The sequence below is a fragment of the Nematolebias whitei genome, chromosome 14 (genome assembly GCF_014905685.2).
Source record: "Nematolebias whitei isolate Nwh7 chromosome 14, NemWhi1, whole genome shotgun sequence".
In the NCBI taxonomy this organism is placed as follows: domain Eukaryota; kingdom Metazoa; phylum Chordata; class Actinopteri; order Cyprinodontiformes; family Rivulidae; genus Nematolebias; species Nematolebias whitei.
In genome coordinates this window covers 39359610-39376411 of record NC_056511.1, presented here as the reverse complement: position 1 = coordinate 39376411, position 16802 = coordinate 39359610, and the positions used below count along the sequence as shown (strand labels likewise).

The 16802-nt window shown below is 43.0% G+C and overlaps 1 protein-coding gene across 1 annotated transcript in view; it reads right to left on the bottom strand.

Annotated features, from left to right (window-relative positions):
• Positions 1 to 701: 701 nt before the first annotated feature.
• Positions 702 to 16802, bottom strand: part of zmp:0000001168 (signal-induced proliferation-associated 1-like protein 1) — a 30387-nt gene continuing 14286 nt past the window's right edge. Inside the window, exons 10-15 of the mRNA XM_037688108.1 lie at positions 9373 to 9499; positions 9160 to 9292; positions 8042 to 8140; positions 7158 to 7230; positions 4941 to 5019; positions 702 to 1432 (exon numbers count right to left, since the gene is read on the bottom strand). Coding sequence (XP_037544036.1) covers positions 1289 to 1432; positions 4941 to 5019; positions 7158 to 7230; positions 8042 to 8140; positions 9160 to 9292; positions 9373 to 9499 — 655 coding nt within the window. The 3' untranslated portion in view covers positions 702 to 1288. The remainder of the gene's footprint in view (positions 1433 to 4940; positions 5020 to 7157; positions 7231 to 8041; positions 8141 to 9159; positions 9293 to 9372; positions 9500 to 16802) is intronic.

Here is a 16802-nt window from a genome sequence, read left to right as displayed (position 1 = left end):
TTTGAAACGTTTGGCATGGCCCCGTTCCGTGCCGAGCTCAGAGTTGGTGATCAGTTTGTCGTCGGCAGGCCTTCTTCTGTTGGCACTGAATGGGGTGAAGCTGTCCAGTGTACCCAGTGTGGAGGCCCTCGAAAAGAAAAAGGTGCAAGAACGACACAGAAACACTCACAGACACACACACGCCAGAGCAGAGCGGAACAGTAAGATTTCATCGAACCACTCCGGAGCCGAAGCAAACGATTTCTCTAACGGTCACCGAAGACATAAAACATCTTTAAATACAATATTCTGCATTTCATCATCACTTCCAGGTGCTTTTTTTTCTTCCACACACCTAAAGCTATTTTGCCAGCTGAAAAAAAAGAGCCTTTTATTCGGCGTTCAGTGGTTGAGGCCATCAGGAGGAGATCTTCTACAGTGTATGGCTGCTACAGTAATGAGGTTAGAAGACAACAGCTACAGGCAGTCGTGGAAGGAAGCAGTTCGTTCCTGCCAGAGTCTGTTTCCTCCAGAGAGGTATAACCTTTTCCCACTATCCCCCCTGTTTTTTTAAACATAGATCCAAAAGGAGAGTTCCTTTTTGACCTTTTCTTGTCTATATTTCCAGTAAATTCATATATTTTTTTAACCGCCTCTTCCTGAAGACATAGCTAGTTAAATACAGTACAACTGAAGAGAGCAGGGAAAGATGTTTTCACATCACAGTCCTCGCTCTGAGGCGGGTCAGTGAGCATCAGTAACATCTTTTCAAGTAGAAAGCTGCCCACAGGCTTGCAAATGTCACTTTTACCCCCTTTTTGTTTCACATTTTCCGGCCTTCCACCGTACGAACCACACTCGGACACTACACGTTCGACAGAAGAAAAGCGACACTACCGTTCACATACACTACTGCTGATACTGGATCTGCTTCATAGATAGGTACACTTTTGGTCATTTCATAAGAAGACACCGTAACACATGCTGTACAGTGTCTCTTATAATTAATTGCCACTTCTTATAGTGCTACTCAGCAGGGCTGGTCAAGTATTTGAAGCACACACACACACACACACACATCTGTAAAGCGCTCTGGCACAGCGCGCCCAGACAGCCGCCTGTGCTGGTCCGTCTGTGAATCATGGGATGCTCATTAAACATTTTTATCTTTCTCTTTTTGGGTTTTTTCATCCAGCAGGAAGGCTTCACGCTTCAGGACAGAGACCGTGGTAGTTGAGTACTTTTGATCAGAACTAGGGGTGTTGAAGTGCACTGCAGGGTTTGCATGGTTTTCTTTGCAGCGAGGCGGCTAACAGGGCTTGTTGACGTTGCACAGCAGCTCAGTGACTTTGATGAGGCGGGCCACTGTACTCTGCGACTCCTCCTGCAGCCGCTGGTTGTTCTGCCTGAGGCTCTGCACCTCGGCCTGCAGCACCGCCTTGTCCTCCTTCTCCTGCAAAACATCGGCACACAACAGAGAACAAAAGCTGTCGCTCAGATTGCTGTGGCAGGAACGAGAGGAGGGCGACGGGTACAAGTGCTGCGTTTAAGGACACTCGTGAACACGGTGCGCGAGAGGAAGACGGGACAATCAGAGCGGAGACGCACAGCAGCACACACAGCGGTGAGGAGCAACATGGCCACAGCCCAGAACTGCACAGACACTTTTAGCCAATAAAACTGAGCGTGCGGTTGTTTTGATTATGTATCGGCTGAAAACAATCAAACATTTGCTGGTTTTTACTGTTGCATATAGTTTATTCAAATCACTGCTTTAAGGGTTGATGGTCACCTCATCAGTTACAAAACACATAAGGCTAACGATTGCTGTCGTGACTGAACAGTTTGATGATTTTTCACTGATAAAATGTCAAAAAATTGACAGAAACACAATTACAAGTTTGCAAAGTCCAAGGTGATGTCTTCAGGTGGTAAAACAGGGAAAAGCAGCAAATTGTCACATCTGGGGACGGAGCGCTGTGTAAAAGGTAAGTAAGAATAAAACGTTGATTTTAAAAAAACTTTAAGCTATGACTGATTCAACTGTAATGTGTCTGAAAGCTAAGGCATTTTTTGTATATATTTTTTTAAATCTGTCAGTTTAATTTTAATATGATGCCAGCAAAAGGTGTGCTCACCACTGTGTTAGATCAGCTGTTTTTTAACTAACATGCATTCAGGAGATAAATATCTGTAGTTCTACGCAATAAAACAAGAGTACTGCAAACAGTACTTTATACGCCTGTCGACAACTATTATAAAGAAATCTATAGCAATGGCCTGGACAGACCTTATATGACATTTGACCTTGATTTGTGACCTTGACCTTGAGTGATAAGTAGTGAGCAAGCCACTCTGCTTGCTAATGAAGCATATGTATATCGAGTTTTGTTAAATTATCTTGAGTGGATCAGATGTGATGAGAGGGACAAGAGAATGTTTACGGATGTACGGACAATACGCTACAATATGTCCACCTTCAATGGGCGAATTAAAAAAAAGTTTCACTTTTTGGTTATTCATCATCTATCCAGACAGATAGACAGACCAGATGGATCTTTTGAAGTAGGGTTTTGTGGAAAGGTATCAAACAGTTAATGACAGTGGACGTGTAAATGTTTATTAAAATAAAATTTGCATGAACCACTATAAAAAAATTAAACAAAAACTGGAGGTTGGAGCTGTTTAATGAGAACAGCAGACAACTATGACTACTTGAATTCACTGTTTGCTCATCAATCTGGTCAGAATTAAACTACTACTCGAAACTGAGGTCGTTCAAAGAGTGACCTACAACAGGTAAGATATTATTTGTCCGTAAGCTCCTTCACTTCAAAAACTTTATTGCTGTAAGGCCTTATTCATCACTTTTTGTTTTCTTTAACAAAGAGTGCGCCCGTGTCCCTGTCGCTGAGGGAGTTGAATGGTGACTGTTCGTAGTTTTGCAGGTGAGTGTTTTTCTGGACTGGAATTAAAATGGGAATACAAGTGAATGTTTTTGGTGCAAGATATTCAAGTGGGGAGTTATGCTGTGGAGAAGAACAGAGGGAGGTGGCCCAGAGTGAAGGACCCCGGTGAATGGAAGGAGCAATTTTATTCCACCAATGGAGGAGCCAGGACGGGGTGATGTTGGCTTTGGGTACCACAGATTAAGCTTCAGCCACTCCGAGGGTCGCAATCATTTGAGCACACTATATTTTTAAGCAATATAAAAACTAGAAAGCTTAGTTTCCTTAACTGATTGGGGTGGCTGGTTTACATGGTGGTCGCCATCTTGGATTTTGGCAACCGAATTTTCAATAGGGATGTTTGTTTCCTGCACCTAGATTCAGCCACACACATAAATGGAAGTTGACAAGTAGCTCATTTTTCCAAATCATTCAGCTCACAAGATGGACTGAGGGTATTTCCAGTGCTCTTCCTTGTTAAGAATAAACGCAGCAGTTCATTTCAGGGTGACGGGTCTTGACTTGGTGAAGTTAAGTTTAGCATCTAAACTCTTTTATTCAGGAGCGAAGCAGCATTTACCAGGTCCAGAATGTGGTCCGGTACTGTTTAACAGATAGAAGGAGGAGTGTTGTTAAAAAAAAACAACTGACTGGATTGTATGTTGCTCCAAAACCTGCAAACTGTGCGTCTTCAGCATCAGTGGAGCTTTTACAGAACTGTCCCTCATACAAACACTAATAATCCCTATGAATAAATCATTTGTGCTGCAGCAGATTTATCTGTCTTCACTTGGTTCTCAGCCATTACTCATGCATTTCCTCTGAGTCTTTATTGAGATAATTTCAGGTAATAAAATCCCCAAATTCATGCATTAAATATTCCATTAAATAAACTCCGTCTAAAGTTGTTAAAACAATTTGCCCGCACTTCTCCCCATCACTACTTCCGTTCTTTTTATTCCTGCAAACAAGCAGCTGTAAATGAAATCACGATTCATTAATAATATATGTGTTTCCTCTCAGTGATACTGCAACGTAATGCTGGCATCAGAATCAAAATAACACGTTTTTTTTTTTTCCCACCCCCAGAACTTCGTCCATTTTTCAGTGAAAACGTTCGATACGTTAGCGCTTTATTTTTAGTCACGTTCTACACAGCGTCTCTTCGTTTTAGGTTGTAAAACAAACAACCAACTGTCAAAATGAATGTGTCGTCAATTAACCTTTCTGAATAAAGTTGAGAGATGAGTAACTAAATAGTAGCAGTACTAATCCAGGACTTCCAAATAGAAAATGCGTCACAGAATTAAAGAGAAATATCATGCATTCTACGTACAAAGACACACACACACACACACACACACACACACACACAGACAGAATTGGCAAAATCTCTTCTCAACACACGGTCCACTTGTCTGAGGCTGACCGAGCCGCTCCATCTGCTCAGTAAGGCTGCGGGAAATGGGCCCGAAGGTTCTGGAACAACAAGTGGACTTTGTGCTGAGAATCATGTTGTTGGTTTTTTTTTATTTTTTTTTTTAAGGCAGCTGCATTGAATGTCCAAATGCCTTTGAGTTCATCACATACAGTTTTCTGAGGCATCGACAACAAAGATCAACAGAGCAACACACACTTGTGTTTGGTGGAAACGTGTAGAAAAAAAAAAAAAAAAAAAAAAAAGAAATGACAGCAGGAGTTCTCATAAATACACGTCAAATCAAACTGTACTGCAAATATTACAAAAATCTGGAATTGTTTCTGTACATAAAGTAATAAATAAATAAATTTTTTCCAAGTGTTTTGGGGGATTTTTGTACATCTCTACAGTGGTCTGAGGTGGTGCGTGGACGGTAAACACACGGCTGCGTCAGCAACTAGAACCCAGCTCGCTCCGGCTGAGGAAGCTGAGAAAAGTTTTATTTTATTTTATTTTTTATTTCTACCTGCTGACTTTCTAGAGGAACTAGAAAATGTATTTACAGAGAGTAACATTCACGGAAGTCAAAGCACCTTTTGCAGGTCGTCTTGCAGCTTCTTCAGCATGGCCTCCAGCTGCGACACCTTCTCCTCGAGGTGGCCGGGAGAGTCGCTGCAGCAGAGAGAAGCAGATGTTTACAGATGTGGTCACCTCGCCGTCACCGCTCGAGGTTTAAGTCCCAACCAATCATATTAATGAAAGCCTTCTGAAGGAAGACGGGCTTCTCACTTCTAACCCCCCCAATTAGTTGGATTGTTGTGGACAATTTGTCCACACTACCTTTAATGAAACCTGGAACACTTAAGGATTAATTTACAGTAATTGTTGTGTCTGAGCGATGCCACTCTTCGTGATTGCTCTCCTCCTCAGCTGCATTTCTTCAGACCGCAGTTATAAATAATGACTACTCACTGCAGGCTGCAGAAGAAACGACCTCCAAGTACGTAACGAAGGAGAGACCCACAACTTTTCATGCCAGAATTTACAAAGACGTCCCTCTTCGTTGAGGGATTTGAAGAGTGAATGTTTGTAGTTTTAGAGACGAGTGTTTTTCTGGACTGGAATTGAACAGTGAATGCAAGTAAACCTTAATATTTTTGGTGCAAGATTTAAGTGGGGAGGAGTTACACTGTGGAGGAACAGAAGGAAGTTGTTGTTTATTGTCCGAGGTAAAGCAGAGTGATGGATCCTGGTGAGAGGGAGACATTTCATCCAAACAGGTGCAATGGAGGCCTTGGACACCATAGATTTTATAGATTTTAAGCAAAATAAAAACTAAAGCATAGTTTCCTCAAATGATTGGGGTGGCCGGATTACATATACATGGCAGTGACCATCTTTGATTGTGATGTAGCAACTCAATGTAGGGAACTTTCTTACGGCTAGATGCAGCCAGGGCTTAATTTGAGCCGGATCCTGCCAGAACAGGATCCGTGAACGCTCTTATTTTAACAGGGTGCGTTCCGGTAACTGTTTGCATGGTTCCGGTAACTCTCAGGCTTACTAATAATAAAGTTATGAACAAATATGACTGTCTTGAATGAATAAAACTTATTCTGGATATGTAAACTGAAAATAATTACATAAACACTAATTTTAAACACAACAGCCACTTACGAGCTGCCTCTTCAAGTAAGTATTTCCGCATCTACCCTTAAAAAAAGCCTCTGCCCCTAAAAGAGTGGTGGGCGTGAGTGCCGAGCTAACCAGGCAGTTGTACGCAGGCAGGAGCCAACAGGCAGACGCCATGAACAAACGGAGAAGGTGCCTGGAAGTTTCACATGTGGTGTCGGACATTGAATTCAGAGGAAAAGAGTCGGCTTGGAACCAGCGGGTAGGACGCTTGACAGAAGCAGTTTATAAATAAGTAAATGTAGATGTTTAATAACCCATTAAAATATACCAAAATGCAGGAAATCACATCTACTTTATTCAAAATTTTCTGGGGAAGGACCCCCAACTCCCCCCACTACATCCAGCCAGCCCTATTTGCGTTCTGGCATTGATCGGTTTACAAAATAAGCCGTGGATGCAGCTAAACACCAAAATGGAAGTTTGCACCTCACTTAATTTTCAAGTTATCCAGCTCACGAGACAGACGGACGTCTGTTGTCCCCCTCGTCGCTGCGTTATGAAGGACTCTCAGCTACTACCACAGCACATTTGAGCTCAACATGTGTACAACTGAGTTATAAACATTTTTCTGTTGGCTAATGTCTATTAACTGTGGCAGTTGTCCTTAACTGAATTGTAGATGTTGATCCAAATATTACTCTCTGATTAATTTTCTTTATATTAATTTTATAGATATTTTGTTAACACAACAGGCAAAAACACACACGGGCAAAAACATTATTGCTCTTTTGTCTCCAGAGGTTGGGCGGAAACTAAAGAATTTAGGTCCAACATGTTTTAGTAGAGCTTTATGTTTGATCTGTGGAGCTCAGATGGATGTGATGCCTGTGGGAAAAAAACAATCTGCCAGCTGCAAGTTCTGCATGACGAGTCACTACATGAAAGACGAGGAAGGCAAAAGAGAATCAAAGACAAACGTAATCGATCAGGGCTGGAGGTTTACAGGAAGACGGTATTGAGTCAGATGTGCTGCTGACAAGAGAAGGGCATCGCTTTGATTCAAACAGCTGGACGGAACCAGTGAGGTCCAAATACCGACGGGGTGGACGTTTCAGAGCTGAGACGAAGAACAAAGAAGAGCGAGAGGCTGACTGAAGAGCTTTACTGGGACTCACCTGTCCTTGAAGTCCTTTAGCTTGCCATCAGTCTGGTCCGGTCCTGCCTGAGACGGGTCTCCAGCTTTTCGGTCTGCGTTGAGGAACACGATTCACATTATTAGCACCGAAAACAGGATTACAGGACTGTGCAAAAGTCTTGAGTCGTCCCTTGTTTCTTTTTCACTTCGGAGGAGGCAGACGTCCTTCTAATCTTTCAAAGTGGTCTTGATCAGTATTTTAAAGATTTTGTTTGGACATTGTTTGCTTTTCCACTCATTTTCAGTCTAGTCCTGGTACCTAACCATTTTCAGAGTTTAGTTTTGGTTTCAAAGCCACTTAACTCTGTTTGACTTGTGAATCATAAAAAGGAAATGCTGGAATAGAACAGAACCCGTGTTAAAATATAACAGACAACTTAGAAAATGAACTGTTTTCATTTGGATTACCCTGCCACAAAATTACAATTTATTTAAATTTTTAAAGTTGAATCAATAAAAAACCCACAGATAACCCAGTTTGACAGATAAGACCATTTTTTTAATCAATTCAGGCTATAATCAGCTGGTGGATAATCTCTCAGGTGTTTGCTGGACGTTTTTCCTTGTCCTTAGAAGCAGGACCTTCAGATACTGTTCATCAGCTGTAGATTTTTGTTTTAAGGTTTGGCTCTTCTAATTCTGACCCCCACCCTAATGATGAATCTTTAAAAAAAATAAAAAATAAACAAGCCTGGTTCATTAGCAATAAAACATAAAGAAATTAGACCTGCTTTAAAAGTTTTGCACAGTCCTAATATTTCAATTTTTTTAACAACACATTCTAATGTCAGATATTTTAAAGTTTATCTTTGCCTTTAAGCTTGTCCCAACTATCAGCAACAATAAAACAGAATTGGTCCTCACCCTCTCGTGACAGAGCCTCCAGGATGCTGCGGCAGGCCGTCGCCAGGTCAGCGATGGACTGCCACTCCTCCTCGGTCGAGTCTGTCGTCTCAGAGAGAACTGCAAGAAAGAGGTCCAGATTTATATTTGTGGTGTCTGCAGAAGAGGACTGCAGACAAGATAAATGTCTGGTTCTGCTCTGACAAAGAGTCTCCACTAGGTGGCGCTGCTGTGTTAGTGATGGTCAAACAGGACCAGTCTACAGCAACATGCAGAAAGTGAGGACATGATGGGCTTTTCCAGCTGGGGAACACATTTTTTTTACTTTTTTTTATTTAAATGTCATCAGCTTAGATGTGATTTTCCATAATTAGCATAATAGTTGGTAGAATATTAGACACAAAATGAATGAACATATTGTCTAAATGACAACAAATTATAAAGTTCAGTGGAAAAAAAACAACAAGATTTTACTTCATGAAGTGCTGCAGATTTTTTGTACGAGAATATAAAACAAAAACATTTAAGAGCTTTCGGAACAGAAATCAGAGGAACCCGGCGAGATGATGAGCAAGCGAACTCCTTTAGCCACTAAACGGTGCGTCTCGCGGTCTCAGCTGAGACTGAGCAGATGGTGGAAGAGGGGTTCCTTGATTTGGGGGCTGCCTACAACTCCACCCCTCCCACTACCCATCTGTCCCCCCCTTTTATCCCATCCCTGGCGGGGGGTGGCAGCAGAGCAGGGGTGATATTAGATTAGCGGATTCGTCGCTCGTCCGCATGGAAGAAGAAGAACAAAGAGTAGGGACTGCAGGGGGTGTAATAAAAAAGGGGCTTTATGGGAGGAAAAGATTAGAAAATAAAGAATTTATGCTTCATTTTAGGCAGATTTACAAATGTGTGTATTCTGTTCTGACATCATTTGTGCCAGCTGTTGTGTCCTCATTAAGCTTAGTTTTGAACTCGTAATCAGGGTCAAATGATTCTTTTGACCCTCTAATAAATGTCCAGAATTTTCCTTTTTATTCCCCTTTCTTCTACCATCCCCCTTGAACTGAACAGAACTGCGTAAATGCGTCTAAAATCAGAAATCAGTGTGTAAAAATGTGTTGAACTGAAGCTGGATGAAAAGCTCTTACTCTTGGTGATGGAGTTGTGGAGGCTCAGGGCGCGTGAGTTTCTTTCAGCTCGGTCAACGCTCGACAGTCGGGTCGACGAGAGGGAGGAGTCGCTCACTGAAGCTTTGTCACCATCAAACTCGGTTCCTGTGAACTAAAAGGTCGGGCGGAGATTAGGATAAAAGAGGAAACGACCCCGAGGAAAAGTTGCACAGGTGTGTCTTGGTTTGTCACCTGCAGGTCCTCCGCGGGAACCTTGGGTTTGACAGCCAGAATCAGATCGGGCGTGGCGTCCCTCAGCTCCCTGACGTTCTCGTAGATGTGCTGGCCCACTTTCATCCCCACGTTGTCATACACGTGTCTGTTCATCAGGCAGGAAGATAGGAATGTTGGGGAGGAATAAAAATAATAACATTGAGCCAACCCAGCCATGAAAACTTAAACTGGAGCACTTGAAAGTACTCAGAAAGGACCAGACAAAACTAAATGTGCACAATGTTTTTCTCCTGTCTGTGGTTAGTGTGTCCTAAAATGACAAAGCTGTCAAACATGTGACCAGTTGCAAAAAAACAAAACAAAAAAAAAACAAGCATTTATTAACTTACAGAAAGAGCCGAAGTGGCTAAATATAAATCAACAATGGTGACATCCGTGGAAGAGCCTCCTGGAATTGAGAGGTCAGACAATTTTGATATATTGGTGCATGTTTATACGTTCAACAAAATAGTTTTTCTTTTGGTTTGAGCCCTTCAGAAAGATCTGGTTGCCTTTTCTGACACAACCTGTGGGCTAGAAGACCACAGCACTGACAACCCAGCGGTTATTGAAAATCATTAGAACAAAATGCTTTGTTTACACTGAGTGTGCACCTGCATTTCATGTCAACACATCTGGAAAACCACTGGAGTAAACTCTTTCAAGCTGCACTGTTTGACATGGCTCAGGATGACCTTGTCTTGTGTTTGATTTCATATCATTTAAGGGTGTAGTCTGCACATCTTGGAATTTCAGCTTTTCTTTATTCACAACAATGTAAAAACAGCACAAGTCCAAGTTCTGTCAAATTACAAGTTCTGGCGTCTCTCTTGTTTGCAGTGTCTTTTTTTTTTAAGCTCACAAGTGTGAACAAAGTAAATAAGCACGTCGACACAGCTGCAACTCTAAATTGTCCCTAGGTGTGGGTGAGAGTGTGTGTCTCTATGTGGTCCTGTGATGGACTGGACCTGTCCAGGATGTCCCCTCACGCCAGCTCCAAGCAAACTGAAAAGATGATGGATGGATGGATGGATGGATGGATGGATGGATGGACAGTTGTCTTGCTGCTCATGAGAATGAAAATAAAAGCCCACTGCAGACCATTATGCAGATAAGTGATTCATGAAAAACAATTCGGATAACAACCAGCTCTATCTGTCCAACCCCCTCCACCCCCACCCCCCACCACTGCTCTATCTGAAATCAGATCCTGGCTCTGCAGCCACTTCCTCACACTGAACAGTAACAAAACTGAACTTCTTCTCGTTGGCACCGAGTCCTCCCGTACTCAAAATCTGTGACTGCTTCCATTTTCATCACCAGCACCCCATGTTCCCCTCCCCCCAGGTTAAGAGTCGGGGTGTCATCCTAGACAATACAATACAATTTCAATCACACATCTGTAACATCACTCGTTCAGCCTACATTCACCTCCTCTTTTTGGTTTGCCTGCAGAATCCACCCAGAAACTCCAACAGGTCCAGAACTCTGCTGCTCACATCATCTCCAGAAACCACCTCCACCAGTCATATAACCTCTGTCCTGCAGCATCCTCACTGGCTCCCAGTTAAATATTGCATTTCATACAAAATCTTGTTCCTCGCCTTCAAAACCCCCCAACAACCTCACCTCTCGGTATCTCACAGAACTCCTCCACATCAACACACCCACCTGCACTCTCAGGTACTCCCCCCCCCCCCCCCCCCGACTCCCCCGTCGCCCCCCCCCCCCCCCCAACCCCTCCCCCCCCCATGACATCAAAACCTCTCGCACCATGTCCATTTTTAAATCCTGCAGCAAAACTCCTCTTTCACCATGTTTACTCACTCTTACCTCCTTGTCACACTACCTGTATTTATGTTCTCTTTCTTTCTTTCTTTCTTTCTTTCTTTCTTTCTGCGTTGCATGCTGGGAGTGTGTTGGTGCAGCTGCATGTGGTGAGTCTGATAAAGAGTGGAAGAGTTGTCTCTAAAAGCTATTTTTCTTATCTTTTCTTTTATGTATTGACTTTCTAATATTCTTTATTCACACTGGTTCTTTATTTTGGGGTTAGTTTTTTAACTTTCAGCGCTTACAGCGCTGATTGTTTGCGGGGATGGCGTCTTCAGGGACGCCACACCTCTCCCTGAGGAACGGGGTTCGGCTTCAGCCCGACCCGTCAGTCCCAGTTGAGACGGTCCTCCTGGCGGTTGGCGAGATTGTTGGTCACATTAATTTAGTTTATGCCTCGAGAATGAACAAGGGTGTGGTGATATTTTTGAAAGAGGAGCGTTTTGTGACTCAGCTGATTGTCAGCGGGGTGACAGTGGGTGGAGAGTACCTGCAGGTGTCTCCTCTCGCGGTGCCCTCCACGCGGGTTATTATCTCAGGTGTGCCGCCGTTCATTCCTAATGACGCGCTGGAGAAAGAGCTCCTGCGCTTTGGGAAGCTCGCCAGTGGCTTCAAAACTGTGGGTTTGGGCTGTAAGAACGAAAAACTGAAACACGTCCAGTCCTTCAGGAGGCAGGTGTTCATGTTCCTGTCTGCCACGCAGACGCTGGACGTGTCCTTCAGAGTCAGACACGGAGAAGGGTCCTACATGGTCTACGCGAGCACCGGAAACATGAAGTGTTTCGAGTGCGGGGATGTTGGGCATAAACGGGACGCCTGCCCGCACAAAAACGCAGAAATGCAGGTTGAAATGAGCCAGGATACGGAGGCATCACGGACAGCTGCTCCTCCTCCGGCTGAGGAGGGGAAAACGGCCCCCCCGTCAGCTGGCTCTGATGCCGGGGAGGGAAGCAGCGGTCTAAATAAACAGCCTGCACGGGATGACACTGAGCCAAATGAAATAAATGTTTCAAAAGTTTCCTCAAACTCTGGTCATGTTGACACAGAAAAAGATCTGACAGCTGATAACTCTGTTGCTGCTGAAGCAGAAGCAGAGCAGCTGCCCGCGGGTGGGGGCACGGTGGCCCCGCCCCCCGCGGGTGAAGGTGCAGCCGCCTCACCTGCAGCTGAAGCTGAACAGGCAGAGGACATGGAGGAAGACAGCGACTCAGACAGCGTTTCCATCACAGACTCACAAACATCCAGCAGTGATTTGTACACTCTGGAGGAAATCAATGATTTTCTTGATGAAAATTATGGAAAACAGGTTAAAATTCTTGATTATTTTCCCGATGCGGAAAAGTTTATCAGGAGCGCTCTGATGGTTCAGAAAACGGTAGATTTCGAAATGCTTGATGAAAAGAAACGTTTTCGTTTAAAGAAGCACATGACAAACCTCCGGAGACAGATGTTAACAAATAAAGGAAAAGGCTCAAAACGATTAAAAGTTCAGAAATAAGACTATGATTATAGCACACTGGGTGGTCTTCTTTTTGCTGTCTCTGTCTGTCTTCCCTCTTCTTTTCACCTCTATGCATAATATCAGGGTGGGGTCTTTAAACATTAATGGGGGGAGGGATCCACAGAAAAAGATGGTTATTTTAGAGATGATCGCTCAAAAGAAGCTTGATGTGGTGTTTTTACAGGAGACACACACAGATCATGAAAATGAGGTAGAATGGGGGATGAGTTGGAAAGGAAAATGTTTTTTGTCCCATGGGACCAGGTCATCTGCTGGTGTAGCTATTTTATTTTCACCAGCTCTGGATGCTAATATCATTTCCTGTACTGAGTTAGTCCCAGGCAGGGTCCTGGTGGTTAGAGTAGAGATAGAAAGTTTATGTTTCTGGTTCATTAATGTCTACGCACCAAACCAGGGAGATAACAGGATTAAGACTTTTGAAAAAATACATAATTTTTTGAATCAGTCTAATCAAAACGAATGTGTTGTGATGGGAGGGGATTGGAACTGCACTACCAGCTTTACAACAGATAGAACAGGAGAAGAACCTCATCCTCCATCATCCTTTAAATTAGCTCAGGTGATATCAGAACTTAATTTGGTTGATGCTTGGAGGATTAAACACCCTCAAGTTAAACAGTATACGTGGGTAAAAATGACGGATGGGACAGTGAGTGGGGCTAGGTTGGACAGATTTTATATCTCAAAAAATCATAGAAATAGATTATCCAATTGTTTAATTTGTCCAGTTGGTTTCTCTGATCATCATTTAGTTTACTTGGATTTTCATTTTTCAAACACCACTAGAGGCAGATCTTATTGGCATTTTAACACTAAACTACTTCAAGATACCTTTTTTTGCCAAAGCTTTAATACTTTCTGGCAGTTATGGCAGGAAAGAAAATCATCATTTTCATCCTTATCTGATTGGTGGGAGGTTGGAAAGGCTAAGATAAGAGTTTTTTGTCAACAATACACAAGTCATTCTACAGCTAAAATAAAAAATGTGATTCAGAATCTAGAAAATGAAATACAGCAGTTAGAAAACAATACATTCACAGATGTTATTAATACTGACCATCTTAAACAAAAGAAAGATCAGTTAAGTTGTTTTTTACATGAAAGGGCTAAAGGGGCTTTAGTTAGGTCAAGGTTTGCCTCTGTTAGGGATATGGATGCCCCTACATCTTTCTTCTTTAATTTGGAGAGGAACGTCAGCCAGACAAAGCAGTTGGTTTGCCTCCAGCTTCCAGATGGGACTCGGACCACCGATCCCAGTGCCATGAAGGAGCACGCTGTGGAATTCTACAGTGACCTCTATAAGCAGCAGACGTGTAACAGAAGCTGCATGGATGCCCTGCTGGATGGTCTTCCTCAGCTGAACGATGTAGATCGGGCGATTCTGGATGCTGGAGTTTCACTGGATGAACTGACTGCCGCTGTTGGACAAATGGCTCCTGGCAAGACTCCAGGGCTGGATGGTATACCTGTGGACTTTTATAAACATTTCTGGACTCTGTTGGGAGAGGACTTGTGGGAGGTGCTTCAGGCGTGCACATTAACAGGTATCTTGCCATCGTCCTGCCGACAAGCTGTTCTTTCCCTTCTTCCCAAAAAAGGAGACTTGACTCTGCTGAAGAACTGGAGGCCCGTTTCCCTTCTCTGTGTGGATTATAAGTTATTTTCTAAAGTGCTTTCGAATAGGTTGAAGAACTTCCTTGAACTTATCATACACAGAGATCAATCATACTGTGTTCCTGACAGATCCATCATGGACAATCTTTTTCTTTTAAGAGACTTGTTTGACATTTGTAAATGTTATGAAATTGATGTGGGTATTATTTCCTTAGACCAGGAGAAGGCCTTTGATAGGGTTGATCATTGTTTTCTCTTTTCTACATTAAGAGCTTTTGGGTTTGGTGAAGGGTTTATTTCTTTATTGGGTTTATTGTATAATGAAGTGTTTTGTCTTGCTAAAGTAGGGGGAGGTTTAAGTTGTCCTGTCAAGGTCCAGAGAGGCATTCGTCAAGGGTGTCCTATATCTGGACAGCTGTATTCAATTGCAGTTGAACCACTTTTACACAAAGTACGTTCTACCCTTACTGGTGTTATTTTTCCGGGTTTGTCTATTCATCCAGGGTTAGTAGTTTCTGCTTACGCTGATGATATAAACATTTTTATTAAAAACCAGGACGATGTCATAGGTCTTCAACACTGCTTGGAACTTTATGAAAAAGCATCTTCAGCTAAGGTGAACTGGGAAAAAAGCTCTGCTTTAAAAGTTGGCCCTTGGACAAATAACAATCTGCCCATATTACCAGGTAATATTCACTGGGTTAACCAAGGGTTAAAATTCTTGGGTGTGTTTTTGGGGACAGATACTTTTTTGGAAAAAAATTGGGAGGGTGTCATGGAGAAAGTGTGTGCCAGATTTTCTAAGTGGAAATGGCTGCTGCCTCAGCTGTCTTACAGGGGAAGGGTTCTGGTGGCTAATAACTTGGTTGCTTCGGCCCTCTGGCACAAACTGACTGTTCTAACACCGCCTGCTTCTCTCATACATCGTATCCAGAAAACTCTTGTGGATTTCTTCTGGTCTGGACGACACTGGGTGAAAGCTGCAGCCTTGTACCTACCGGTGGAAGAGGGAGGACAAGGACTCATAGACATAACCTCACGGATCGCGGCTTTCAGGCTTCAAACACTGCAAAAACTACTATACGGAGTTGGACTACCATGGCTGGATACTGCACGTCTTCTGCTAAGGAAAGCAGGACGTCTTGGCTATGACAAACATCTGTTTTTGCTGCGACAAGGATCTTTGGACCTAACAGGCCTTGCACCATTTTACCGTTCAGTTTTAAATGCTTGGCAGGTCCTCACCTTTGAGAGAAAGACTGTTTTGACACCTGGAATGTGGGTTTTTGAGGAACCTCTGTTTGAAAACAGTTTCTTCTCATCACAGCTGCTCTCATCTGCTACAATGAGAGCTAAGATGAGAGACGCGGGCTGTGTGAAGCTGGGTCATTTAATGAAGCTGTCTGCGTCCAGTCTCATTGAGCGTCTAGAACTGCGATCCAACAGACTTGTGTTTAGGCTGAAAGAGGAGGCCTGTTCTTCTCTGCCAGATTCCATCAGAGCGTTTGCTTCTAACAGTACTCTGTCTGACCAATGGGACGATGACTGCGAGTATGCGTTTCCTTCCCTGATTGTCTCTCCTGCAGTGGATCAGTGGCAGGATGAGACAGAAAAGTTGCTGACTCTCCAAGATGCACCACTTGGTTGTTTTGACGACCTGGGGAAGAAAGACTTGTACAAGATTTGCATGAAGGTCTTGAATTTACGCTCTCTGGCAGAAGTGAGAGTGTCAAAGTGGACTGAGTTTTTTGACACCGGATCTACCCCGAGAGGCTGTTGGCGGTCCCTGTACAAACCCCCCATTGAGAAACGGGTGGGTGACCTCCAGTGGAGGATTGTGCATGGGGCCATAGCTACAAACAGGTATCTGGCACACCTTAATCCTGACATTAGTGTTTCATGTCCTTTTTGTTCTCAGGAGGAAACTTGGCATCATATTTTTATTGAATGTTTAAGATTGAATCCTCTTATTGTTTTTTTAGATCATCTGTTTAGTGGTTTTGGTGTACAGTTTTCTACCTGCGTTTTTATTTATGGTCCACGGTACTGTGCAAAGAAAAAACCTGTTCATGTTCTTTTGAATTTCATCTCTGGGACTGCAAAGCTAGCAATATGGTTATCAAGAAAGAACAAAATCAATGGGCATCAGACGGATGATGCTCGTGTTTTATTTCAAAGACTGGTAGTTGCTCGAGTTCGCGTGGAATTTGAGTACTTTAAGTTGACAAAAAACATGGATGGCTTTGTAAACAAGTGGGGTGTTAATGATGTTTTGTGTTCAGTGGATGAAGCATCTTTAGTTTTTACTTTTTGATTTTTTGTATTTAACAAGTTTTTGTTGGTGTCTTGACTGTTGGAGTGTGTAATAAAAGATCTTTTAAAACTCAAAAACTCTTTCTTTCTTTCTTTCTTTCTTTCTTTCTTTCTTTCTTTCTTTCTTTCT